The 25,476-nt window shown below is 40.4% G+C and overlaps 2 protein-coding genes across 3 annotated transcripts; one reads left to right on the forward strand and one right to left on the reverse strand.

The window, feature by feature from the left end:
* The first annotated feature begins 3,690 nt into the window (after positions 1–3,690).
* zgc:158263 (ceramide kinase family protein) lies at positions 3,691–16,998 on the forward strand. The gene is made up of 13 exons (XM_017487315.3): positions 3,691–4,239; positions 5,945–6,040; positions 6,133–6,270; positions 6,969–7,097; positions 7,456–7,519; positions 7,773–7,918; positions 8,846–8,920; positions 9,858–10,010; positions 10,366–10,471; positions 13,578–13,681; positions 15,280–15,476; positions 15,712–16,049; positions 16,770–16,998. The coding sequence occupies exons 1-13, from the start codon at positions 4,113–4,115 to the stop codon at positions 16,882–16,884; spliced, it is 1,788 nt and encodes a 595-aa protein (XP_017342804.1). The 5' UTR covers positions 3,691–4,112; the 3' UTR covers positions 16,885–16,998.
* LOC108276043 (glucose-6-phosphate 1-dehydrogenase) lies at positions 16,996–25,138 on the reverse strand. Of its 2 annotated transcripts, XM_017487318.3 has the most exons (13): positions 24,633–25,138; positions 22,884–22,921; positions 22,707–22,815; positions 22,053–22,270; positions 21,645–21,803; positions 20,720–20,845; positions 20,491–20,584; positions 20,130–20,316; positions 19,736–19,971; positions 18,517–18,593; positions 18,309–18,401; positions 18,146–18,211; positions 16,996–17,260 (listed from the first exon to the last, which is right to left on the reverse strand). In XM_017487318.3, the coding sequence occupies exons 1-13, from the start codon at positions 24,744–24,746 to the stop codon at positions 17,248–17,250; spliced, it is 1,530 nt and encodes a 509-aa protein (XP_017342807.1). In that variant the 5' UTR covers positions 24,747–25,138; the 3' UTR covers positions 16,996–17,247. The 2 variants fall into 2 exon arrangements, with proteins under 2 accessions (XP_017342807.1, XP_017342806.1); XM_017487317.3 differs by having other exon boundaries at positions 16,996–18,211.
* Between the last annotated feature and the right edge of the window lie 338 nt (positions 25,139–25,476).

Here is a 25,476-nt window from a genome sequence, read left to right on the forward strand (position 1 = left end):
TGTCACTGCTATACTGCATGAATCTACAGTCTGGGCTGAAACGAAATCAGCCCCACACTTCTGTGTATTTTTCTTAAGACCACTGGTGGTGCTGTTGCGCTTGGTTCCAGGAAAGTCTAACATAATCTGATTTAAGACATTTGTTATCAGCAATTAATCTAATCTGGATGACAAAAATTAAAACATTATATTGATGTATTTTCCCTGTTAGCATATTTATATCAGCCGGCCCTTCTGGCTGCTCGTTTTACTGAGAATGCTTTCTCCTGCCTTATCTCCCTGAGCTCTACATAACAGTTCACACTCTCACGTGGTGCCTAAGACCAGTATGGCATCAATAGAGGGCAGATCTTGTAAGGCCCCCAAACTTTGCAATTGCCTCTCCTAGGGACTCCAAATAGACCCCAAACAAGACTCTTGTCCTTCTTCACGAGTTATCTTAAAACTTCCATCCATCCATTCATTCATTTTCCATACCGTTTATCCTACACAGGGTCGCAGGGAGCCTGGAGCCTATCCCAGGGAACTTGGGGCACAAGGCAGGGGACACCCTGGACAGCATGCCAACCATCACAGGGCAGAATCACACACACACACTACGGAGAACTTGGGGATGGCAATCAACCATACAATGCATGTCTTTGAAGCGGAGGTGGAATTCGAGCCCCCAACCCCGGAGTTGCGAGGCAACATTGCTAACCACTAAGCCACTGTGCCCCCTCATCTTAAAACTTTTTAAACACTTTTGAACACTTTTGTCTTTCTTCTTCTTTCTCGTAGTCTGTCTTCTTCTTCCTCTTCTATCGCATGGAACCATGCACACACATTCACACCCCCATTCACATATAGGACAACTTAAGATAGTTCACATGGGTTTCTTCCTACCTCCTACAAATGCTTGTAGGTGTACTGGCTACTCCATATTGCCCATGTTTGAATATGTGTGTGCGTGGTGCTTTGCAATAGACTGGGGGCTGGGAGCCAATTTAAAAAAGTCACAGTTAAAAATGTAAGGATTAAATTAGGAACCTTGGAGCATTTGAGTCCTTAAATAAATATTGTCAAATCTGATCTATTGCAGATTTTAAGAATATGATGATAATTATCATGATATACAAATCTGTTTTTATATTTGTATTTCTGTAAATCTGTATGAGCTCAATGAGCAAATCTGATCTAATGATTGACTTACAACATGTGCCAAGTTATAAATCTTCACTAGAGCATACGCACATGCCTGACAACTTTTAGTTAAATAGTTCCAAGTAAAATTTCAGTGCATTTGGATGTGCAAAGTTACATCTGGTTTATTTTCCTGACACAGATGAAGAAGTCCAGATGTTAACGATAACAATGATGAACAAACTGGTCCTCAAACATCTTAGATAATGCGATAACAGTGACCTCAAGTGGACAACCGTGTTATTGCAGCCGATTGAAATATATTTTCTTAAAGTAGGACATGAAGGAAGGAATGAATGACACACTAAATAAATTAAGAAAATCCCTTGAAAAAAAAAAAAGTATATATATGTAGGTACGTGCAACTATCCAAGAAGCCAGTCATGCAGATACAGGTCAAGAGCTTTAGTTAATGTTCACATCAAACATCTGAATGGTGAGAAAATGTTATCTCTGTTGTATGGTTGTTGGTGCCAGACAGGCTGGTTTGATGTTTTTTTCTTCAGAAACTGCTTATTTCCTTGGATTTTCACACACACCAGTCTCAGGAATTTACGCAGAGTGGTGTGGAGGGAAAAAAATGCAGTTCTGTGGGCAGAAACAGCTTGTTGATTAGAGAGGTCAGAGAAGAATGGGCAGCCTGGTCCGAACAGACAGACAGTAACTAAAATAATTACTCTTTACAACCGTAGTGAGCAGAAAAGCACCTCAGAATGCACGATTTACTGAACTTTGAGGTGGATGGGATACAACAGGAGAAGACCACATTAGATTCCACTCCTCTCAGCCATGAAAAGGAATTTGAGGCTACAGTGGACACAAGATCACCCAAACGAGACAATAGACGATTGGAAAAATTCCAGGCGGTGTTTTAAATAAGTAATATTTGAGTAAATAAATCTTTTTGAGTATTCTTGTATAAATCCATATGTTTTCACTTTGTTTTTTGGTAGTTAACTACTATATTTAGTAGAATTAACCATATTTAAAACTGACTTATATGCATTCATTGATATCGATGGTTCTATATCAGAAATTCTTTTCTCCCTTCAAGATGCTTTTGGTATTTCACTCAGTTTCTTCCCCCTCTCTCTCTCTCTCTCTCTCTCTCTCTCGCTTGCTCTCTCTGTTTTTCATCCATAGGCAAATGATGGCATCATATAAAGCAACCATTTTGAATGACACTATTTATAATTCAGTGTTAGGTGGTTCAGCTTGGTGGTTAGCACGTTTGCCTCACACCGCCAGGGTTGGGTGTTCGATTCCCGCCGCTGCCTTGTTTGCGTAGTTTGCATGTTTTCTCCGTGCTGCGGGGGTTTCCTCCGGGTACTCCGGTTTCCTCCCCCAGTCCAAAGACATGCATGGTAGGCTGATCGGCGTGTCCATAGTGTATGAATGGGTGTGTGAGTGTGTATGTGATTGTGCCCTGCGATGGATTGGCACCCTGTCCAGGGTGTACCCCGCCTTGTGTCGGTTGCTCTCTGAGATAGGCTACCCTGAAGGATAAGCGGTATAGAAGATGGATGAATGGATAATTGAGTGTTAGACAGCTATTACACAATGGTGAACAACAAGTAGTCTGAGAGCTTATTGATGCTAAAATATCCTGAAAGAGAAACGAGTTTCTTTTTGTAACTCTTAAAGCACCGAGGCTATTTTGGCTCCATTTTAACAGGACTTCCATCCATCCATCCATCCATCCATCCATTTTCTGTCCTGCTTATCCTATACAGAATCACAGGAGAGTCTCGTGCCTATCTTATCGGGAACTCGGGGCACCAGGCAGGGGGCACCCTGGACAGGATGCAACGCACAACCATACACACATTCCCACACTACGGACAATTTGGAAATGCCAAATTGCTACAACGCATGTCTTTGGACTGTGGGAGGAAACCAGAGTACCCGGAGAAAACCCTCAAAGCACGAGGAGAGCATGCGAACTCCACTTACGCAGTGTTGAGGCTCGATTCCAACCCTCAACCCTGGAGTTGCAAGGCAAATGTGCTAACCACTAAGTACTAAGCAAAGAATTAAGCAGCCTTGGTGTAGCAAGAAATGGAGGCCTACAGAGAGCTACAAGATGATCGAGAAAAGCTGGTTTTACAAAGTTTAATTAAGGAGACACCAGCCTGTGGCATGGACCTGACGGTGCACCTATGCGCTGCAAAGTCTTGTCAGTCCGGTATCTGAATGTGTTTACAGTGTAAGCAAACAACAATATCAAGGACAGAGAAAGAGAAAAGGGAATTTCTTTCTTTGCTTACTGCACAAAGTATTCTATTTATACTTAGATTGTTTTTGCAGGGTTCAGCAGTTAAATCAACCCTAATCTTATTGCTAATGAGTTAGTCTGCTTGCCAGACAAGCTTACTAAAGAATATTTGATAAAACAGTACTCTAGTGAGGAAGTATGCGCACGCAGACGTAGCTGTTAATTAGCCACGCCTCTCAGTGTACAAGCTCATGTTTATGCAAATATTCACTAGTTTTATCCAATGAGATGGCGGTATGGTAATTGCAGGCTACAGCTACAGGTGTGCGGAGAATCAGGAGAGCGCGAGGAAGTTTTTTTTTGGAAGCTACTTTTAAGAGTTTCGAAGCGATGTTTTCGATAAGAAAGAAGAACTGAGAGGAAATACCGATTATATTTTTGTAGTAACATTTTTTTTTTGTTGTTGTTGTAAATGAGACGTTAATGCTGTGCTATCGGGAGTTGAAGGTCGGTCATATGGGTGTGTTTTTGTCCCTCACGAGACAGGTGTTCATATCAAAGCAGCGCACTGTGACAGAGATGAAACGCTCGTCAGCTCGCGCGTGCGGCGAAACGAAATGTCCGCGTTGAAGCGAGAAAAGAAACGTGTAATAGGTGTATAGAGTTATTTAAAGTGGTTAGGTTGCCGCTAGAGGTTTATGAGGTAGCTGAGGTGATGGAGACAGACTCGGGGAGGATGGAGTCGAGTGTGTGGCTCGGTAATAAGCGGCACCGCGCGCTGCTCAGCGGATGGCGCTTCAGTTGGACCGAGCTGGACAAGAAGAACCGAGACAAAAACACCAGTAAGTCTTCAACCTGCTTCTCTCTCTCTCTCTCTCTCTCTCTCTCTCTCTCTCTCTCTCTCTCACTCACACACACACACACACACACACACACACACACACACACACACACACACACACACACATTATAACATAACATGCATTTTTTTCCCTCCCAATGCAAAAATGCAATAAAAAAAAAAAAAATCAGGTGCACTTTTTTTATTTATTTATTTTTAAATTATGACACATTTTTGTTCCCAAATAATGCCCTTTATTGTATTTTCACGTGACCTCCTCCATGACTCATTTATTTTCACCTGCTAACTTTTTTTTTTTCCCCACCAGTAACCCCCTAATTTTTTTTCACGTGATCACACATTACGCAATTTATGATCACGTGACGTATACGGGTCTCCCCCCCAAACCCCTTAAGAAAAAAAAATAAAAAATCACAGTGAATCTTTGCCAGTCGATTGCTGATATTTTGAGAAACAAACCCAACATTTTTTTTTTTTGTATTGGAACGTTTTCAAAAATGCACATTTTATGCAAATGAGTTGCCGTCTAATTAAACATGCAGACATACAGTATGTGAAGTGTTGTGTTTAAACATACATACCAAGTGACAACTTTTGTATTGTCGTTTATAATTTATCTGCCAGGCCCCGGTGAAGATCATATTAATAGCCTGAACATGTAAAGGTGTTTCATTTTTCTGGATACGAGTGCTACGGATTTGTCCAGCCCTGCTATTACTCGTGTATTATGAACATGCATGACTACCATTGTATGTTTTCCATTACATGAAACTTAGGTCATTGTCAGTGAACCTCTTCTCAATAAGAGGATGGATTTTAAAACAAACAAGCAAAACAAAAAAACCTGATTACCTTGCCAAAGTTCCAGGTAAGAATGTTACTGCTTTAGTCCCCCCCTTTTTTTTGTTTTTTGTTGTTAATGGTTATTGAGGAATGAAGAAACTGTTCTCAGATCCTTCCATGGATGCAGTTGGAGATAGTTGTGTGATTTGAGAGAAATATCATATCCTCATTATCAAAGGTATTTCTATGATAAATGATCTGCATCACGCTATAGTTTTGCTCATAATGGCCAGTGATACAGTAATGTTCTCTTTAAAGTGTTATTAATAAACATTTTTATTTATAACTAAATTGATGAAGCTATTTTTATTTTTTATGTTTAATAAATAGCATTTTTATTCAAAAATGCTAAAATAAAATAAATTCAAAAATGCTAAAAATAAAAAATTTTATTTTTGTATTCAAAAGTTTAAGGTGCTTTTGGTTTGTAATTATTATTTTTTTTGGGGGGGGGGGGGGGGGATGGAATAGTGATCACAAAATCCACAATCTATTGAAGGTGTAGTGTGGCGTAATTTATTACATTGACTATTTATTTATTTATTTATATAATGTCATTTCACCCAGCCCTAGTTGTAGAGATGTGAATACTGTATACATATTTTAATTATGTCTATTTTGTGCCCCAATGTTTCTTCCCTGCTGATCAGTACATCTCTGCCCAAACAGAATGTGTTTGATTGCATACAGATGTAAAACTTTGAACTGTTTAAGTAATAAGACCGTAATCTTTAATGGTTCTCTATAGAAAGTCTTGGATTGTTGTGGTGCTGACAGTAGAGGCCAGAGACTGACTCTTGACACAAGTAACCGGTGTATCGTCTATCGTGTGTGTCTCACAGTTTCACTGCCCGTCTCTGAGGTGGTTGCTGTAATGGAGGGTCAGGTGGAGATCCAGCCACAGAAGAAGGTGAAGGACACTGACCGAGACTTCACACGTAAGTTTCAGCCTGGCGATGCAGACCACACCACTGAGCCGGGCTAAAATACTTTTGCCTAACTGTTTCTTCTTCACTTGTCTTTGCTGTAGTGTTCTATGTAAAACGCAGCAACACCGGTAGTGGGAAAGCACCACTGTGGAGCCTGGGCAGGTCCCAGTTCTGTTGCCCCAGCCGTGACCTCCGGGATCAGTGGGTGACGCAACTCAGAATTGCACTTAAAACCCACTGTGAGTCGAGCAGCAACCCAAACCTGTTCGTCCTCCCATCCCTTTACTCAATATTATTTTGATTTTAAATGAGTCTCCTCTTGGATGGCTGATTCGGATTATACAGGTTTATGTAGCCCTAAATTCAGGATGTCAACCAGTTTTCTAAGTACAGAGATTGTATTGGTTCTCTGTTAGGGATGCATTAATATCTGTCTATAATTTTATTTAATTTGTCAGAAGTACTTTTTTACATGTATAAGTAATCAAGTACAGTATCGGACTGATGTACCTGATATTGGTATTGATGCATCCCTAAACTATTGAATAGTACATTCATGAATAAAAGTGATAAGGTATATTTTCACAGGTTTGGGTAGTGTTAAATAAATCACAAATAATAAGATAATCCCACAATCCTGCTTGTGTCTACCTCTGATGAATGTAAGTTGGTTTGCCGAGCACTAAAATAGATTTTTTAGGATGGCAGAAAAAGTGGGCGTGTCTCCAAACTGCATTCTCATCTGGTCTGTTTTCTTAGTTGTTTAAAAAAAAAAAATCAACTTATTTTACATGGATTACTTTTAACCTCTTAAAACGATATGGTCCGGCATACTTTTTAATAAATGAAATGACACACTCTTTTCAAGTGACATGATTTTAAATCTAAGTCACGTCTAAGACTCTTCTGTTTTTCACATTCGCCCCGTCTCTACCAGGTCCCTCTCGCCCTCACAGGCTGTTAGTGTTCATTAACCCCTACGGAGGGAAGAAAAAAGGGAAGCAGATCTATCACTCCACAGTGGCTCCTCTATTTGAGCTGGCTGGCATCAGCTCTCATGTTGTGGGTAAGCCGCATTCACCACCGCTCCGGTATCTTGGATGTTATCGCGTCTCACTGAGCATGGCTCTCAAGTGACACGCCGTGGGTCTTTATCAAGGAGTGGGAAGGAAATGGAGCCTGGTGAAAAGTGAGAGGGAGAGAAAGCGGGATCAATTATTAAGCTGACCGAATTGCGGTAGAAACCCAGGCTCTATTTTAACTGTGTTGGTTCCTTGTTCAGTAAAAAGATATCTGCACCAAGTGCAATCGGATTAGAACTGATAAATGTGGTGACAGTGAAGGGTTTGCTGTTAAGTTTTTAAGTCAAGGTTTATATACTTGCCCTTTTTTTAAAAAAAAAACCCAAAAACATCTCGTTTTAGTGACCGAACGAGCCAATCAGGCGAGAGACCATATCCTGAAGAAAGACCTGACTGGGTTTGATGGGTAAGTGACACCATGTCGTACCATGTGACGTGAAATTAGACCTTAATCGGCACCCGTTGTTCAAGTTAAAGCATTTTGCAAACATTGAGCAGGTAACCTTGGAGCCACTGTATAATCATCACTCCGTAATTACACCCTCTTAACAAATCCTGTAGTACAGCATTCACTACGATTTCATGCTTTAGTAGCCAACTGTATGATTTGGTGCTTTACGCTACGGCAGACATCGTTCATTTCTTTCCTTCCCGCACAGTGTGGTTTGCGTGGGCGGAGATGGAATGTTCAGTGAGCTGTTGCACGGCGTGATTGGACGAACCCAGCAGGAGGCAGGCGTTTCCGAACATGACCCGTGTGTGATGCTGCAGCCGTGTGACCTCCACATCGGTATCATTCCAGCAGGTTTGTAATGGGTTGTGATATTGTGGCAAATGAGTAATGATTAAAAAAAAAAAAAAGTGTTCTAGGAAATGAAACAGCGTGGTGCAAAGCAGAGTCACTGTAATAACCACAAAGTTAATTATTTTCCAATAACAGACTTTATTCCTCTTGTACCACAGCAATCTGCCAAAGCTAAACATTTTTTTTTGTTTATTAAAGTATGATGTACTTTTTAGCCACTTAATGCTGAAACAAGTCACATGTTACAAGTTTAAACAGTTGTTCCCTCACCAGTCTCTCTCTCTCTCTCTCTCTCTCTCTCTCTCTCTCTCTCTCTCTCTCTCTCATATCTTGATGTTAATGAGACAAAGAAATGCAACTTGTCATGTCTCCAAGAAACTGCAAAGCCCTCTGTGCTGACGACTTTCCCATGTCAGAAAACACAAAGCAACAAACTTAACTCTGACTGTTAAAGTGCTAACACTGGAGACGCATTCCGAAAATGCCAAATGCCTCTTCGTAAAAAAACTTCACCGTATCAACAATAAGGTTTTTTTTAAAATCGTGAATTGTAATTCATGTGGAACATCCAGCGTCCAAGTCCCTGTGTACGTTGTCATATGATTCCACGTTAAAACGAGCAAAGCAATATAAACCTGTGGGGATTTGGTTTCTTTCTTTTTGTTTTCTGAGCAGCCGGCACAGTGTCAGTGGTGCTTTTGTAGAATGTTAATCAACGCCAATCGCAATCAAGAATTCAAGATCACCGATCTGGCGTTATTGAAGCGTGTATTGTAGCGTTGATTAAACTAAGTGTATCCTGTTAGGGATGAGGATATTGGATAAGGAGATCGAATTGTATCATCGTTTCGTGTGTGTATATGTATGTATGTATGTTTATTTGTTTATTTATTTATTTATTTATTTATTTTAAATTCTTCTCTGCAGGCTCCACAGACTGTGTGTGTTTTGCTACAGTAGGTGTGAATGATCCGGTTACTTCAGCACTGCACATCATTATCGGTAAGACTTTTGAGACCATGAAAATGTCACAATGTGCCACTTAACATTAAAGGTGCAATAGTTGATTTAAGAAATTATATATATATATATATATATATATATATATATATATATATATATAAATTAAATTATTCCTGCACAAATAACATGGATGATGTTTAGAATGTTTAAAAAAAAAAAAAGTTGAAGCCATGACCTCAGCACAAGTGAAAACTGAGTGAATGGGAAAACCCATTTGGGGGGAGGAAAAAAAAAAAAAAACGGTCCAGAATGCTTGCTTCCAGAATGCGTGTTCAAAAATCAGTCATTTTATACACAGTCTACAGGCCACCGTAGAGCCTAGTTTAAAAAAAAAAACATGACTGTTCGACACAATCTTCATAAACGTAATGGACTAGTCGTACAATGCACCTTTTTTGAGTAAGCGAAATTATTTAATATAGGCATGTCACAAACAATGCAATTATTATGGGGAAAATGTTTTCCTTATTCATCAGAACAGTATAGTATCACTCGTATCATAGTATTTTCATTGTGAATAAAAAAAAAAAAGTAGGTCTGTTCTGATAAGCAGAGGAGTGCCCTTATTTACTGACTGACGCAGTGTTTAACGTTCGAAGCAATGCTTTGTTTCCAGGAGACTCCACCATCAAGCACATTTTACTGAACTGTTACACTCTTGGAACTACGAGAGAACACTTTAAAAAAATAAATAAATAAATAAAAATTGTATTCAGAGGTCTGTTTCATCTGAGGAGTATCATCTGAACAGATTTGACAGTTTTTTATCGTCTATAAATTTGAAGTGTCCCCTTTAATATTGTAAATATTGATTGTACCTTTTTTTTTTTTTTTTTTTTTTTTTTTTTTTGCGCCATGTGAACAGCCTGGCTGCTGACATGACGTTAAAAATAAATAATAAATAAATAAATTCCAGGAGACTCCCAGCCTCTGGATGTGTGTTCTGTCCATCATCATTCCACACTTGTGCGTTATTCTGTCTCGCTGGTGGGCTACGGTTTCTATGGTGATGTGTTGGCTGAAAGTGAGAGGCGACGCTGGATGGGACCTCTCAGATATGACTATTCGGGTAATTCCATAATGTGTATCTAGGCTTCATATGCCCATTTCTTATTGTTGTCTATATTATATCGTGTGACTGATATCGTTAGACTTTTCTGTGCCTACTTTTTTTTTTTTTTTTTGTGTATACAAATTTTATACAAAATTATGTACTGTTCTTTGAACAGTTTGTATGTTATGGTTGTTTTGATGTACTTTTAATACATTTTGAATTGTTGATGTGGGAAATGGTCTTGGTGGACTTTTTTTTTTTCTTTCTGTGAACCAAATACCCATGTTAAAAATAAATAAATAAATCTACATTTAATGAAGTTTAAAAACATTTCTTCCACTCTCTCCATCCCTGTGCATCCTCTGTTTAGGTTTTTTAGTGTACCTGTGCAACAGGAGCTATCAGGGAATAGTGCAGTATCTACCTGCGGACTCCCAGATCACCAGCCCCAGAGACAACAGTCGCTGCCTCTCAGGGTAAAAGGCAGGGTTTTAAAAAAAATAAATGAAGTTTAAAAATAAATAAATAAATAAATAAATCAGGTGAGGGACCTTGTATGCATGAGCCATCTTAACGGTGGGGTCAGTCAAACACCTGCATTTTGTTGCACATTCTGTTAGCTTTAATAAAATATATTTTTAGAGGAGGTACTCTGGTCAGAATAAGCAGGTATGCTTACTTGCCGCTCAGTCATATTGCCTGTCTATTCTAGGGTGACCATATTCTGATTTCCCAAAAAAGAGGACATCTTTAAATTGTTTTTTTTCTTGGGGGGGAACTTAATAGCGTTTGAGTGTTACTAAGAATGCAGACTTTAATAGACTGAAAAATACACACTATTAGTGTCTCGTGTGTGTGTGTATATTAAATAATATTGGTTTCACTCTGCCTATGTTTTACATTTTCCCCTATGTTCTTTTTGAATGTCTATGGAATAAAATTAAATATTAGATGGCAGAAGGGCTACTCATGACATCATTTGAGTAGCCATGGAATACGAAACAATGCGATAACATGAAATTAAAAAGGACCTTATGGCCATGGGCATTGTTTCGACTTGGGACAGCTGTCATTTGTTGCTATTGTCAAGCAAGCCGTACACAACAGCGCTTCAGCTACGCACACTCGTTGAGAGTAGGCTAAAGGTTGAGAGGGAAGAATTTGGCCAATAATTGCTGCAAGCCTTTTATAATCGATCAACTGGTGTGCAAGAAGGCGGGAATTACGGTGAGGAGTAAAATCAATGCAAATATGCGCACACACGATGCAGTATTAGACCATAAACGCATCATAACGAAACTAAAGCAGAATCCTGGACATTTTCTCAAATTTAGACGCTTTTTTTAAGGTCTGGAAGAGAGGACATATCTGGGAGAAAAAAGATGTATTGTCATTCAGCATGTTTGGGGTCATAACTTTTAAGGGAACACTTAAGAAAGGGAACGTATTGGTTTGGACTACGAGTTTTAACACCGCTACCTCCAGCTAACATCTGTCAAATCACTGACTGCACCTTTTAATGTAAAAGAGGCCAGGTTAAAATGTACATATCTCACATAAATTGCTTGTTTAATGAAGATAATACATCACGTGAGAGAGAAGTGTATGTATTCTTGAAAGTAATTAAGGAATGGTGTAATAAAAAAAAACACTGCTAGTAAAATTAACTGTGAGAAGCTGCGGACGAAATTTGTATGGAGTTATATATTTTTTTTTAGATAACCCCATGAGACATGCATCCACTAGAGATACCATTAAAATGTACAAAAGCACAGAAGGCCTTGTTGTATTGCATGCCTCATCAGTACACCACTAATGGCCTGAGCTCCTCAAAGCTTCCTGCAAACTGTTGCTACTGGATGGGAGCTGTCTCCATGACTCCTCAGTATTCGGATAATGTAATCCCCAAGAGCGGTCCATGAAATAGAGCCACTTACTGAAGTAAGCCTGACTTAAGGTTCTACAAATACAGTGGGGGAAATAAGTATGGAACACGTCAACAGTTTTTTCAGTAAATATATTTCCAATGAGGCAATTCACATGAAATTTTCACCAGAAATCAGTATTAACTAAAGAAATCCACACGTATAAAGAAAACCAAATATTAAAAGTCCACAAATGAAGTTACGTGTGATAAAGAGGAACGACACAGGAAAAGAGTATTGAACACACTAACTGAAATGTATTTAGTAGTTAGTGGAGAAGCCTTTGTGTGTAATAGCAGCTTCAAGACCCTTCATGTATTAAGAAATTAATGGGCCGCAGTACTCAGGTGTGATTTTGGCCCGTTCTTCTAAACATATTGTCTTTTGAATCCAATTGAACGAGATTGAGTCAGGTGATTGACTGTGCCATTCTAACGCCTTGATTTAAAAAAAAAAAAAAAGTTTCTGAAACCAATTGAGAGTTTCCTTTGCTGAATGCTTTGGATCGTTGTCCTGCTGGAAGCTCCACCCACGTCTCATCTTCATCATCCTGGGGGATGGCAGCAGATTCTTCTAAAAAAAAAAAAATCTCCCGGTAAAGGGCTCCATTCATCATTCCTTCAATTATATGAAGTCTGCCAGTACCATGTGATGAAAAACAGCCCCACACCATGATGCTTCCACCTCCAAACTTCACTGTTGGTGTAGTGTGTTAAGGGTGATGTGCAGTGCCATTTCTTCTCCAAACATGGAATGCATTGCCTATTGTTTTCTCTGTGACGATGGTACCTGCTGCCTCCAAGTGTTTCTGGAGCTCTTTCTGAGTGGTCTTTGGCTCTTGGGCTACTCTTCTGACTCTTGGGCTACTCTTCTGACTATTCTTCTGACTCCCTGGTCAGAAATCTTGTGAGGAGCTCCTGTGCGTGGCCGGTTGATGACGGAGTGATGTTCCTTCCACTTGTGGACAATGACCCCAGTGGTGTTTACTGGAGAATTCAGAAGTTTTTAAAATACATCTGTATCCGATTCCATCAATATGCTTTGCAACAATAAGGTTGTGAAGATCTTGGGAGAGCCCTTTGCTTTTACCCATCATGAGATGTTTCTTGTGTGACCTTGGTAACGAAAAGCCTTTTTATAGGCCATCAATTTACTAACCCAGCTGATATTAATTTCCACAGATAGGGGGTATAATTACTTACGGATTTCAGCTGGTTCCTTGCCTTACCTTGCCTTGGAGAACTGCTTTTTCTTAGCGTCTTCAATACTTTTTCCCCCCGTGTAATTCCACTTTATTACACACAACTTTATTTATGGTCTTTAAAGTTGTGAATTCTTTGTTTGCGGATTTCTTGAGTTAATTCTGATGTCTGGTGAAAATTTCATGTGAATAACCTGATTGGAAATGTATTTACTGAAGAAAATGTTGCTGTGTTCAATACTTATTTCCCCCACTGTATATGTAAAGAAACTGAAATGTACACGAGTAGATTTGGCCTATTATTTAATACTCATTATGCTTTGGGTCTTCTATGGAATGCCTTATTTACATAATGTCACACCCAGCAGAGCATCTATTGCTCAATCCACACATCTTTAGAAAACCTGTTACACCTGTATGCTTACCTATAACATGTAAGTGTGTGTGTGTGTGTAGGTGCAGAGTGTGCTCGGAGAGCACAGAGAGACTGTTCCCTCGCTCAGAGAGCTCTAGCTCTCTTTACAGCAGGCAACTCGGCCAGTACAGCATTGAATCGGAGGGTAAGACATGCCACTCATTAACACACTCAAGCAGAGCAGCCAAAGTTAACCGTAAACTATGTAAAGGTAGAAGAACTGAACTATAACCTTGGGGAATTTTTCCACTGCAAACTGAACAAACGAAAACTGGACCAATGGCGTGTCAGTGGAACTTTGGGTTGAATGGGGTAGATTATTTTAACCCATAAGTCAGAAGTGAATTAGCCTTTCTATAGAAATGGAAGCATATTCGAATGAGCACATTAAAGCAAATCACAGGTTTATATTACAGCCGGCGCTATTGTCAGAGGTGTTAGAAAATTGATCAACACTTTCTGATTCAAAAAGTCAACAGCATTGTTATAAAGACTTTTAAATTGTCAGTGATGCAAAGAAGAAGAATCCATCAAAGAGTAAGAGTAAACCCATTTTAATGAAAATCTTGTTTAAAAATAAAAAAAAAATATTAGTACACCTTGAACCTCTAACGTTTCACCTGAAAGTGCTAGCCCTGCACTCAAGTATCATCACTTCTTGTCGGTACCCATCGTGAGCATAGACCATCTAGCTGAAATCCACTGGTACTACATCAGTGCCCAGTAGAAAAAAGCCCAATTGCTGTTTTCTGCTATAGAAATTCTGGTGCAGATGAACGTGACCCTTAATCAGGGTTCGTACAAGGTGCTTGAATTTTTCTTTTTGAACCTTAAGCACTGGAAAATCTTGATAATAGCCATTTTTTAAAATATAGTGGTGCTTGAATTATTAAAAAAAGTCACTAAAAACTTTAAAATCACTAAAAACTTTAAAGTGTTTAGTTTTCAATAGAACAATGAATACGTTACAGTGAATATGTTCTTTCACTCAAAAGATGACCCTCCACTGCAGCCCTCCCCCTCCTCCCACTATTCACTCACTCATTGTGACAGGGACAGCTCCACTCCACTTTTTTTTTTTTTAAAACAGAAAATTGATGGATGGATGGACACCTCTTTGTCCTTGAATTTTTAAAAAATAATAATAGTGCTTTGAAAGTCCTGGAATTTCATTATGAAGAATCTGTCCGAACTCTGTTTAAAGCTAAAGTGATCCAGGATAGTATGATTACTTCGAGAGACGCTGTGAACGCTGGACTGGGGATCGTGTGCACATTTCGTGTTTAACTGTGGACAAAGAGGCAGTGATACCAGACATTATAATAGGATAAGACGTTATAGTAAGACGTGTCATACGTTGCTCCAAAACCTCCCATATGTTTGGTTTGAGATCTGCGGTGGGGTCATCCCGGAAGAGACCACTCCAATCTGGACAGAGATGTTTCATCATAGGATAAAGGTGATCTGTCAGATGAACTAGGTATCGATTTGTAGTGAGCGGAGAAACCGGGCCTGGGGTGAACACCTGAAACCAGGTTTTTATAAAGGTTTAGGGTGACTTTAAGCGCCTTTTATATAGGTGAAGGGTATGGGAATGTTATTCAGAGAGACTAAAGAATGTAAAAATAGCAACGTGCAACCAGTCTGATCCAGCGTTAAGACGGCACTCGTGATTTTAGAGGTGCTGTTCAGAGTTAACATTTTAAGCTGACTCGATTGCGTTTTCTGATTGTTCGCCCTCAGGCGAGTGGTTAAGTGTTGAGGGCAGATTCAGGTGCGTGTCTCTGACCTGCATGTCCAGCTCATGCCCACGGAGTCCCAAAGGTCTCTCGCCCTCCGCACACCTGGCTGACGGGACGGGGGATCTCATCTTAGTGAGGAACACTAATCCCCTGGGTTTCCTCACATACCTGCACAGGCACACCAACACGCAGGATCAGGTGAATGGATATGATAAAATACCATTTCTTTTTAATTAAAAAAGTCAGATTTTTCACTGTGTACACATGACATAACTCCATAAATTCTGTGTTTAAATAAATTTCTAATGCATTTCAATTAAAAAGCAAAAACAAAGTGCCATCCAAAAATAGGATTCAGAAAATAATTTTGGACTGGTGAGAAATTGAAGAACAAGAGTACCGTAACTAACTCCCTAAAACTCTGTGTTTTTAGTTTGACCTGCCCTTCGTCGAGGTGCATCGCGTCAAGGCAGTGCGTTTTTCCTTTCCTCCCAGCGAGGAGGCGGACGATGAAGACGGGCCAAAAGAAAGCCGAAACATCCCCGCAGGTATACCCGGGGATCCCGAGATGCTGAGTGACGCAGGCGACGTCGAGTCAGGCAGGCTCGGCTCCCAGCAGTGCCTCGCAGAAAAGCGCAGGGAACAAGGGATGAAGGAGAAAGGAAGGAAGAAGAGAGATTACCTGTGTGGGCTGTGCTCCAGTAAGCGGTCTGCTACGTCTGTGTGGAACTGTGACGGAGAGATTCTGCCGTATAGCGAAATCTTATGCAGGTAAGTGTTCGCTCTATTAATATATGTGGTCGATATATTCATGGTAATATACGAGGTCAAATAAACCAATAAATAAAAACAATACCCAAATAAAAAAGCATTTAAAACATATTAGATTAAATTAAGACCCTCCTAAAATGTATACAGTAATATTCCTGAGTATTGAATAATGGGAATAATGGGTTCTACACATGCATTATGAAATCTTAGAGCTCTAGAGCTTCCTCTGCTGCTTATGTCCTGAATCTATGCATACTTGACACTTAAGTTAGAAAGATAAACAGTGGTTCCTGCTCTTATTTGCTAACAATTTGCCATACAAGACATTTTGGATTGTACTGTAAATAAATGACACCATGCTGAAAGTGTTTGTTTTGTTTGCTTCTTTCTTAGACTGTAGGCCTGCGTGGTACTGTGTTTTTTTAAAATTATTATTATTATTTAAAAAAAGCAGTTTAACATGCTCAATTTTACTTTATTTAACGTTTATAAAAAGGTAACACTGGACGGAGAACATGTCCATAACCCTCTGTATTTATTCATGAGCTAGTTTTTGGTCACAGGCCCGAGTTGAAAACTGTTGGTATTGCCTATCCGGACATCCTCTTACGCGTGTATCTGTAGGTCTGTTTCGCTCCATTGTTTCTCATCTCTGCTAATTTGAATAATTCCTAACCCGCATTTGCCATGGCTGCTTTTCTTTTCTTTTTCTGTTCCCAGAGTACACGGTCAGCTGGTGCATTTGTTTGCCAGAGGCATTGAGGAGGACACGGTCTCCCGGAAATACCACGAGGGAAGCAGGAATTGCCAAGGGAGATGTATTTTACACAACTAATAGTAACCATAAAAATGCTATATTATAAAGTATAAAAAGCTATAATAAGAGAATGTTTCATATTTAAGCCATAATACAGTAGAATATTGCAATAAACACATGGTTCACATCTTTCATGTTTGTTTATTTTTTTATTAAGAAACGCTTGCAGTTAACATAAAACACCAAACATTTAGGTATGAAGTGGTGCTTTTTTATTTTAATAAGACTGAACTCCAAAGTATAGGAAAACACCTACAAGTAGATGACTGCAGCAAATTCCAGTTTGTTGTTAACACAGAGTTTATCCACTTAACACATTCCAGTTTATACCACGCCACTGGTTTATCCTCCGAGCTGACATGTGACAACATTCCCTCCGGTCTAGGCCAGGTACCTGAGAGCAAGAGTCACAACCAGCAGGGTCAGTGACTTCACACTTCTCAATTTAAGCACGCAAACTTACCGAAGACGTGAAGACTGATTGGAATGTGTCTAGACCTGGCCTGAAGATTTAAGTGATTTTAAAGCAGGTTGGAAATTACTTTTATTTTATTTATTTACACAGAATGGTGAATTCTAAATATATTGCACACTGTTCTACCTCGCTGACTGACTGTTTGTTGAGCCACACACGCCTATGCTCCACGTGTCTAACAACCCGAATTAGCATTCTTAGCTTTCAGGAAACAGCCTGTATTGACTCTGAAAACAAAAAAAGTACTGTAACATACTGTATATACTATAAAAACAGCAGCAACACCGCTCGTCTATAACGTTATAGAAAATACTGAACTTCTTGCTTTTAACTCTTACACCACCAGTACACACCATTTCTAGAAACGTGCTTATATTCTGCTGTTCCTGTCTCTCTCTGGAGAAAAATGAAGGTGAAGCTCATTGCACGGAATAATGTAATTAAAGTTTGCTACGATTTGGTCAGAGATTGAAAAAGAGCTTGCAAATCACATTCAAATCTCAAAACACAGTCAAGAGAAGCATTAGCACTCAATGAAGAGGTAAGGAGTGTAATCATAGTGATTTGGGAGAGGAAAAAAAAAAGGTAGCTGTAAACATGTTCCCAGTTGTACAAAACATTCACAGAGGGGAAGAAGAGTACGTTTTTAGAAAACAGGAAGCTTGAGTACATGGTGAGTTTAGCTCTTTCATTGATTAAGAGGTTCATCTGGTGAATTTGGGTTTGATTTTAAGTTTGGTGAATTAAATCTTGACAAGCAACAATCAGTGATTGGAGTGTTACACCGGATGAGGGTTGACCCACTTGTACGTCCCTCCGTAGTGGAATCCTGCCCTCTGCATCAGCTCGTCTGCCTCTTTCGGTCCACGGCTAGTGATGAAACGGGAAGTTACGTCAACACTTTGACTGGCTAAACCGAGGACCTTCAACTAAAAACTGCCTCGTCACGATCGAACAGATGTCCTACCTTCCATACACATAAGGGATTGGTTGTGTCCTTTCTGCTTCTATCTGGTGGAGGAGAGGGGTGAAGATTCTCCAGGCTTCCCTGAGCTCATCACTGAAACACACACGCACGGACAGCAAGACGTCATTCGGAATCGAATCCACCTGCAGGTTGTTATACGGCTACGCCGTGACGTAATGGAATACGAACATTGAAAAAGGAGACTCGCCTGCGCACAAAGTGCATCTGACTTCCGCTGAACACGTCCAGAATTAGACGCTCGTAGGCATCGGGAAGCTTCACGTCCTGTATGAGGGGGGGGTAGTGGACTCCTGTTATCGTTTGATCTTTTTAACGGCCTATATCTGAACCAGAATACATGCAAAATTTAAGGATGTCAAGAGACTCTAACCCCTGTCTGATCCCCCTCCCCCACTAGACAAACCTGTAGGTAGGATGAAATTAGCCTGAACCCCGATCTGACGGTACAGACTTAAGTTGCGTTGCAATTGCACATACAAGATATTTTGGGCACTTTGTATTTTGGATGAAGTATGAAAGTGGGCAAAATTAGAAAATAAATTTTTTTTTTTAAATATTTGATCATCATATGCATAGTTGAAATTAATGATACACTAAGGAATGTAGGCAAAAGTATGTGGGCACCTGACCACTCAGTGTTTATTTAAGATCCCATTTAAGATTTATTGTAATTCCCCTTTTCCTGTTATAATGACCTCCACTCTTCTGAGAAGGCTTTCCACTAGCTTTTGGAGTGTGGCTGTGGGGATTTGTGCTCATTCAGACACGAGCATTAGTGGGGTCAGGCACAGATGGGAGTGTTGGAGTTCACCCCAAAGATGTTCAGTGGGGTTGAGGTCAGGGCTCTGTGCAGGACGCTCGAGTTCCTCCACTCCAACTTCAGCAAACCACGTCTTCATGGCGCTCACTTTATGCACAGGAGTGTTGTCATGCTGGAACAGGTTTAGGCCCCGTAGTTTGAGTAAAGAGGAAATCTGCGGTATTTAAAGACATCATAATCAACTATTTGCTTCAAACTTTGTCAATAGTTTGGGGAAGGCCCACATCGATGTGAGATGGACTGGTGTCCACATACATTTGGCCATATAGTGCATGATTGATTTTTTTTTTTTTAGTTTTAAAGTTAGAATAAACCATATAACCCTGTCCAGGGTGTCACTGCCTTGTGCCCCAAGTTCACGGGATATGCGGCAGGCTGCCCCACAACCTTGTGTAAGAGGTAAAAAAAAAATAAAAATGGATGGATAAACCATATAGTCAAAACTATGAACATAACGAATATTGGGTTTACCCACTAATTATGCAAAACCATGATCCTGTAATCTGAGAACCACCCTTATTACCGCTACTTTATACACAGTCACTCTGATAGACGTGAAACTCTTAATGATCAAGCATTCTTTTGCCTTGTATCTGCTACGGTAGGTCAGGTCCAGCTCCGTCTCCTCAGGGTTGAAGTACACCCCAGGCTTTTTGCTCATCATTTTGGCATAAATAGCCTCATCAGGCTGCACGCGCACCACCAGCTCGTTCCTCTGGCACTGCGAATGAAAGATGTCACCTGGCACGTCCGTGAACTGCAGCCTCACCTCAGCCTTGCGCTCGTTCAAGGCCTTTCCACAGCGCAGGATGAAGGGAACCCCTGTTTCAGAGAAGAACAGTACAGAAACAGAAACAATACAGGCTTATCACCACAGAACAGGTGACGATCTCCTCGTGAAGAACAGCAAGGAAAGAACAGTTGTTCTTTGTGAGAAACTGCATTCGGGTTTCATTTCGAATACTTTGGCAACGTCAGACCTTCCCAGCGCTCGTTATGCACGTAGAGCACCACAGTGGCGAAAGTGGCCGTGTGGGAGCCTTGGGGAACGGTGGGGTCGTTCAAGTAACCCAGTTTAGCCTCCCCTTCCCCAGCAGGGTTTCCCTCATACCGCCCCAGCACAACATCACCTAGAGTCACTGGTGCTATGCACTTCAATACCTTCACCTGAAGGGAGTAAACAAACGAGAATTTACATTTCAGCTAAAGTCACATCCCTACATTCAACCACTGACTGATCAGGAATTTTTTACTTTTTTAAAAAAATAAATTTTTTAATTGTTTTTTTTTTTTTAACTCTACCCAGTTTTTTGGAAATGGTGTGAGATGTTCTCATGATACCTTCTCATCTCTCACATCATCCGAGTTGGTGGAGGCAGGCTTCTCCATGGCAACCAAGGTGAGCATCTGGAGAAGATGATTTTGCATGACATCGCTGAGAGGAGGAAATGGAAAAGGAAGTGAAAGTAATGCTACTTCCTATGAAAAGGAATTAACCAAGCCAGGAAACGAGTTTGTTTTTTTTGGTTGGTTAAGAAGGCCTCAAAAAAAACACACCATGCTTTCTTACCGGATAATACCAAAGTCATCAAAGTATCCTCCTCTCCCATAAGTTCCAAAGGGTTCTTTAAAAGTGAGAACGACGCAGGCCACACTGTCCCTATTCCAGATAGGGCCGAAAATTCGGTTCCCAAACCTGGAGGAAACCGTGAGAATAATGCTGTACTGTTACAAAAAAATTAATAAAAAAAAATAATTATATATATATATATAAAATCTGCTATGCTTCCATCGAAATGTTTAGCATATTTAAAGCAAAAGTCATGGGGCAACCATTTAAACATGATTTTACATACATGTGGATTGCAGTGCGTGTTAAAATCTGGTCCTGTTCTGAGAATATTTTAAATGAGGGTTCAAGATGGTTAAAAAGTGTCACGTGGAGACTGGAGAACCCGTTTGTCTTAACGATATCAATACCCCATCTTTTACACCTGGAATGCAGTTTTTCGACAATTAGGCATTATTTATTTATTTATTTCAGATTTCCTTATGCACGTTATAATTACACAGCATTTTTTTACTCGATTATCACTTGGGTCAGGACAGGGGGAGGGTGGGATCTTTTATTTCCCCCGGCACTGACATGCACGTTTACAGTCAAATCAAGAGAGGCAGGGAAAAGGCAAGTAAGTGCTACTGATGCATTGTGAACAGTGTGATATGGGAGGTGAAAAGGTTTTTAAATAAAATAATAATAATAATAATAAAAAAAAAAGTCATTGTGGATCACAGCTTGTCTTTAAAAGCCAAACAGGACATAATCCACAATTAGCCTAATTCGATAGTTAGATACAGAACCGCTCAAATCCTTCATGCGCGTGCTCTTTTTGTAAAGTTCGAGTGAGGATAATTCAAAATAACTCGCATGACTTATAAACGTAAACTAATCAACTGCGTTCAGAAACTTGTGTGAACAGTGTGGAATCCATCACCTGAGTACCATGAGGTTCTGCACCATCTCCTTGCCCAGATAGTGGTCTATGCGGTAGATCTGATCTTCAGTGAAGAGGGATGACAGGTGTGCTGACAATTCCTCTGAGCTCTGCAGATCCCGGCCGAACGGTTTCTCCACAATCAGCCTGCTCCAACCCCTAGAGAGAGAGAGAGAGAGATAGAAACAGAGAGAGGCACAGCAAAAAGCAGCGATGTGAACAGAGAGAGAGAGTGAAAGATAGGGGGAGACAGAGACAGCGAGAGAATTAACATGTCATTTATGCATCCTCAGCAAAGAGTCCTCTTTAAAATCCTGTTAAATCACCGCCAGAAACAGGTCCATCATATTTTCTTTGGTATTACTCAGGGTGTTGCTGCAGGGACAGTGAGGGTGTGATGTCACTGACTTGTTGCTCATGCAGTGCTGGCGAATGTTGGCGGTGACGCTGTGGTAGACGGTGGGTGGCAGTGCCAGGTAGAAGATGTAGTTGGCATCTGTACCATGGCACAAAGAGTTCAGGTGGGACTGCAGTTGTGAGAACGACTCTCCCTCTGTATAGCGTCCGGACAGGTACGAGTTCCTTTGGAAAAATGCTGAGACGCGCTCATTATCCACGTCTTTAACCTGATACAACAAACACAAAATGATAATGATTATTAGTCATTTCAGTCCTATTAGTTATTCACATTTATACCACAGGACTGTTAAACTCGAATTCTGCATTCGTTCTAATCGTTATCGTTTTATATAGTCACAGATAATTCATAGGTACTTGTACGGCAGATCTTCCACATAATCTAAGACTCATAATAATCTAAAAGCACAACGGGAATGGCATAGAATATCATTGATGAAAGTTTTCTATAAAAAGGAGTTTATCTAAAAATTTATGGAAGGAGTCTCTAGTGTCAGTGCTTTGTCACGGTCAGTAAATTTTCAGCAACAAATTTACATTTAAAACTTCCTTAGTTATAAAACATGTTAAGTCCATTATAGGATGGTGACCTGCTATATAATTGTCTCATTCTAATAACTACTAAGAACACTTCTGGACCTTCACCTTCATGTACGGTAAAGAGGCAGCGCGGATGTCATCCAGGGTCAGCCGGGAACGCGCAAACCCAACAAAGTACGTCTCCTCTGGCAGGAGCCCATCCTTAAAGAGCCACCTTAAAAACAGGATTAGTTGAATAACTGAACACACACACACACGCACTAATAGTGTTCAGACACTCACCAAAGGGTTGGGTAAATCTTCTTCTTCGCAAGATCTCCCTTTGACAGAGAGAGAGAAAAAACAAATGATTTAACTTTTTTGGCTTGTAATTGCTACTTCAGTGGAATGTGAGCCAGTGCCCACTCGGTGCGAGTGAAGAGCCAGTGCTCCCTGTACCAAACCTAGTGACGCGTTCATGTTGCTCACACCAAAGTTAACAGGCCGTGAAGCATGAGCCTGCAAAACACAACATAAAGCAACCTCTGTTCCTCAGAAACCTGCTTTATAACAACCATGGAAAAGTGAGTCTGGCTGTCTGTATCTCTGTGGCACAGCCCTTTAAACGAGGAAGGCGTTTCAGAGTTCGGACTAGATGTCTATGCTGTCAAATTTAAAACAGTACTCTGTGGTTAACTGCAGCATTTATGACTTTTGACACCTGGAGATATGAAAACTGCACTGTTCTGCTTTCTAAAATAAAACAGAAAGTCAAACTGGATGCTAATATAATTAACCTGATTCACTGAAGGGGAAAGGATGGGAAAAGAAGGGCATTTGCTTCTCCTAGCAGTTTCTCACTCTGCTCAATTTAAAAAAAAAAATCTTTTGCTTAGTGTACATGCGAGGGAACCGCATCCCATCCCCCCAGCCATCTTATTCAGTATCATGAAGGTTTTTGTGGTAAAATACTCACCCCCCCCCCCCCCCCCCCCCCCCCCCCCCGCCCCCACTCTGTCTGCTAGCATTTTCTTGTTAACAATGTTAGCACCAATGAATCTCATATGTAGCCATACTTGGCATAGTATTTTACATAGAAATTCCCATTAGTGTGACTTTAAGTACTTCCTCCTGGATTGTGATTAAACAGACTGGTGTTTGGTGAAATTGATAGCATTTATAACAAAGCCTTTATCAAAACTCATTCAGGAAGCATTACATATTAACTTAATTCATGGACTCCAGAGATCCAAATTTGAGGAAACGTTCTCTCATGGAACCTGCTCGTTAAGCCAGGGGTTTTCAAGTAGAGGCCCCCTTGGGGGCCGCCAGGGGGCGCCCGAGGGGCCTCAACAATTTGGTGTGAAAAATAAATTCTCACTCTCAGACACACCCACACACACACACACACACACAATCAATTCCTAATGTAATGTAAAGATGTAATTTGGGGGTGGGGTGGGGGTCAAATGTTAATGCCATTTGGGGGGCCTCGCCCTGGAAAAGTTTGGGAACCCCTGCATTAAGCTATCTAGCTACATAAAAATACCATAACTAAGACCAAAACGGTGGTTGTTATGGTATATTTTGAGTAGTTTCAACTACTCTGTGAAAGAATTCACAGAGAATATGACAAAATATATGGAGCCTCCATTACACAAACCGAGAGCTAGTTTATTAGCAGGTAACTAGCCGGTTTGATAAATTAGCTAAAGGTAGCTGAGATTTGGGGGGCGTGTCTACTTCTACTTATTTGCATATTCAAATATATTAATAAGGGTCGAGATGTGAGGAGGTGTCCCAGTGGCAATTTTAAACAGATTATTTTAAAACAGTTTAAACTGACACCCTCAGGGCTTCGTGTGGCTCGAGCTTTTTCCTGCAGAATTCAGTTCCAACCCTAATCCAATCCACAAATCACAGATAAATCACTGAGAGTTACCTGATTTAGTCGGATCAGGTGTTGTGGATTAGGGTTGCAGGTGAACTCTGGACGAAGGTAGAGCTAAAGGAAGTAGGGTTGAGGAGGATCACAAAATGACAATTACATACCGAGGCGCCCATGATAACGAAGACATGAGTAACCTGTCGAAATTCATGGTCATCATAGAGCTCCTTCCGGATTTCTCCAAACACCTCGGACTGGGAGCGCGCTAATGAACTCATGACTCCTAACAACGAGCAGGACGAGCGTTCACTGCAACTGCGAAACGAAACGAAACGAAAACACACGAGCACTAGCTCAACGACACCGGATTTCCACTTAATTTAGCTTAATTTTAAAGGTAGCTCGTGCCACCTTGCTGAAACGCTTCAGCGCCGATGGATGTAATCCGCGAGCCCCTGCAGCTTTCCGGCCTGCTCATGAGATTAATAAACGTTAGCAAGCTAGCAACTGGCTACAAACAGTGATCGATAACTCCGTTTGAAGCTTGCATTAAAAGTTTTAGGTTAATAACCTAGCATACAAGTCAGATAAGCTGATTTATAACAGCACGCGAGAAGACACTATCTAGGTCACACTCACGCAGCACGCGGAGCATTCCATGTGAAGTCAATACGAGCTTCCGGCCAATAGGATTCGTCGTGTCGTGGAGAGCCAACCAATAGGATTCGTCGTAGCGGACCAAGCGGGTTACGACACTTCAAGTTACAGAAGCATGTAAACAACTGAAGGGAAATCCAATACAAATCAAATAAAGCATAATAAAGTGAATAAAAAAAATGTAAATACTCACTGTTACTTACTAGCAGGGAAGGTTTGTCGATGCGGACCGTAGGTAAAAACGTTTAATTCATGATCAATTACCAAATAAAATTAACAAATTAGTTTTGTAATAAAGTTACAAAAATTAGTTTTGTAACAACTATTAACAAAATATTTAAGTCAATAAAT

Source organism: Ictalurus punctatus, chromosome 15 (genome assembly GCF_001660625.3).
Source record: "Ictalurus punctatus breed USDA103 chromosome 15, Coco_2.0, whole genome shotgun sequence".
NCBI lineage: Eukaryota > Metazoa > Chordata > Actinopteri > Siluriformes > Ictaluridae > Ictalurus > Ictalurus punctatus.

Coding starts and splice junctions, on each gene's coding strand:
- LOC108276043 (XM_017487317.3), bottom strand. CDS start 24,746: ATGAGTTCATTAGCGCGCTCCCAGTCCGAGGTGTTTGGAGAAATCCGG. Junction 22,271..22,706: donor CCTCTTTACCGTACATGAAG/GTGAAGGTCCAG, acceptor TTGTTGTATCAG/GTTAAAGACGTGGATAATGA. Junction 18,212..18,308: donor ATCCCTTATGTGTATGGAAG/GTAGGACATCTG, acceptor TTTCATCACTAG/CCGTGGACCGAAAGAGGCAG.
- zgc:158263 (XM_017487315.3), top strand. CDS start 4,113: ATGGAGACAGACTCGGGGAGGATGGAGTCGAGTGTGTGGCTCGGTAAT. Junction 4,240..5,944: donor GAACCGAGACAAAAACACCA/GTAAGTCTTCAA, acceptor TGTGTCTCACAG/TTTCACTGCCCGTCTCTGAG. Junction 7,098..7,455: donor CATCAGCTCTCATGTTGTGG/GTAAGCCGCATT, acceptor ATCTCGTTTTAG/TGACCGAACGAGCCAATCAG.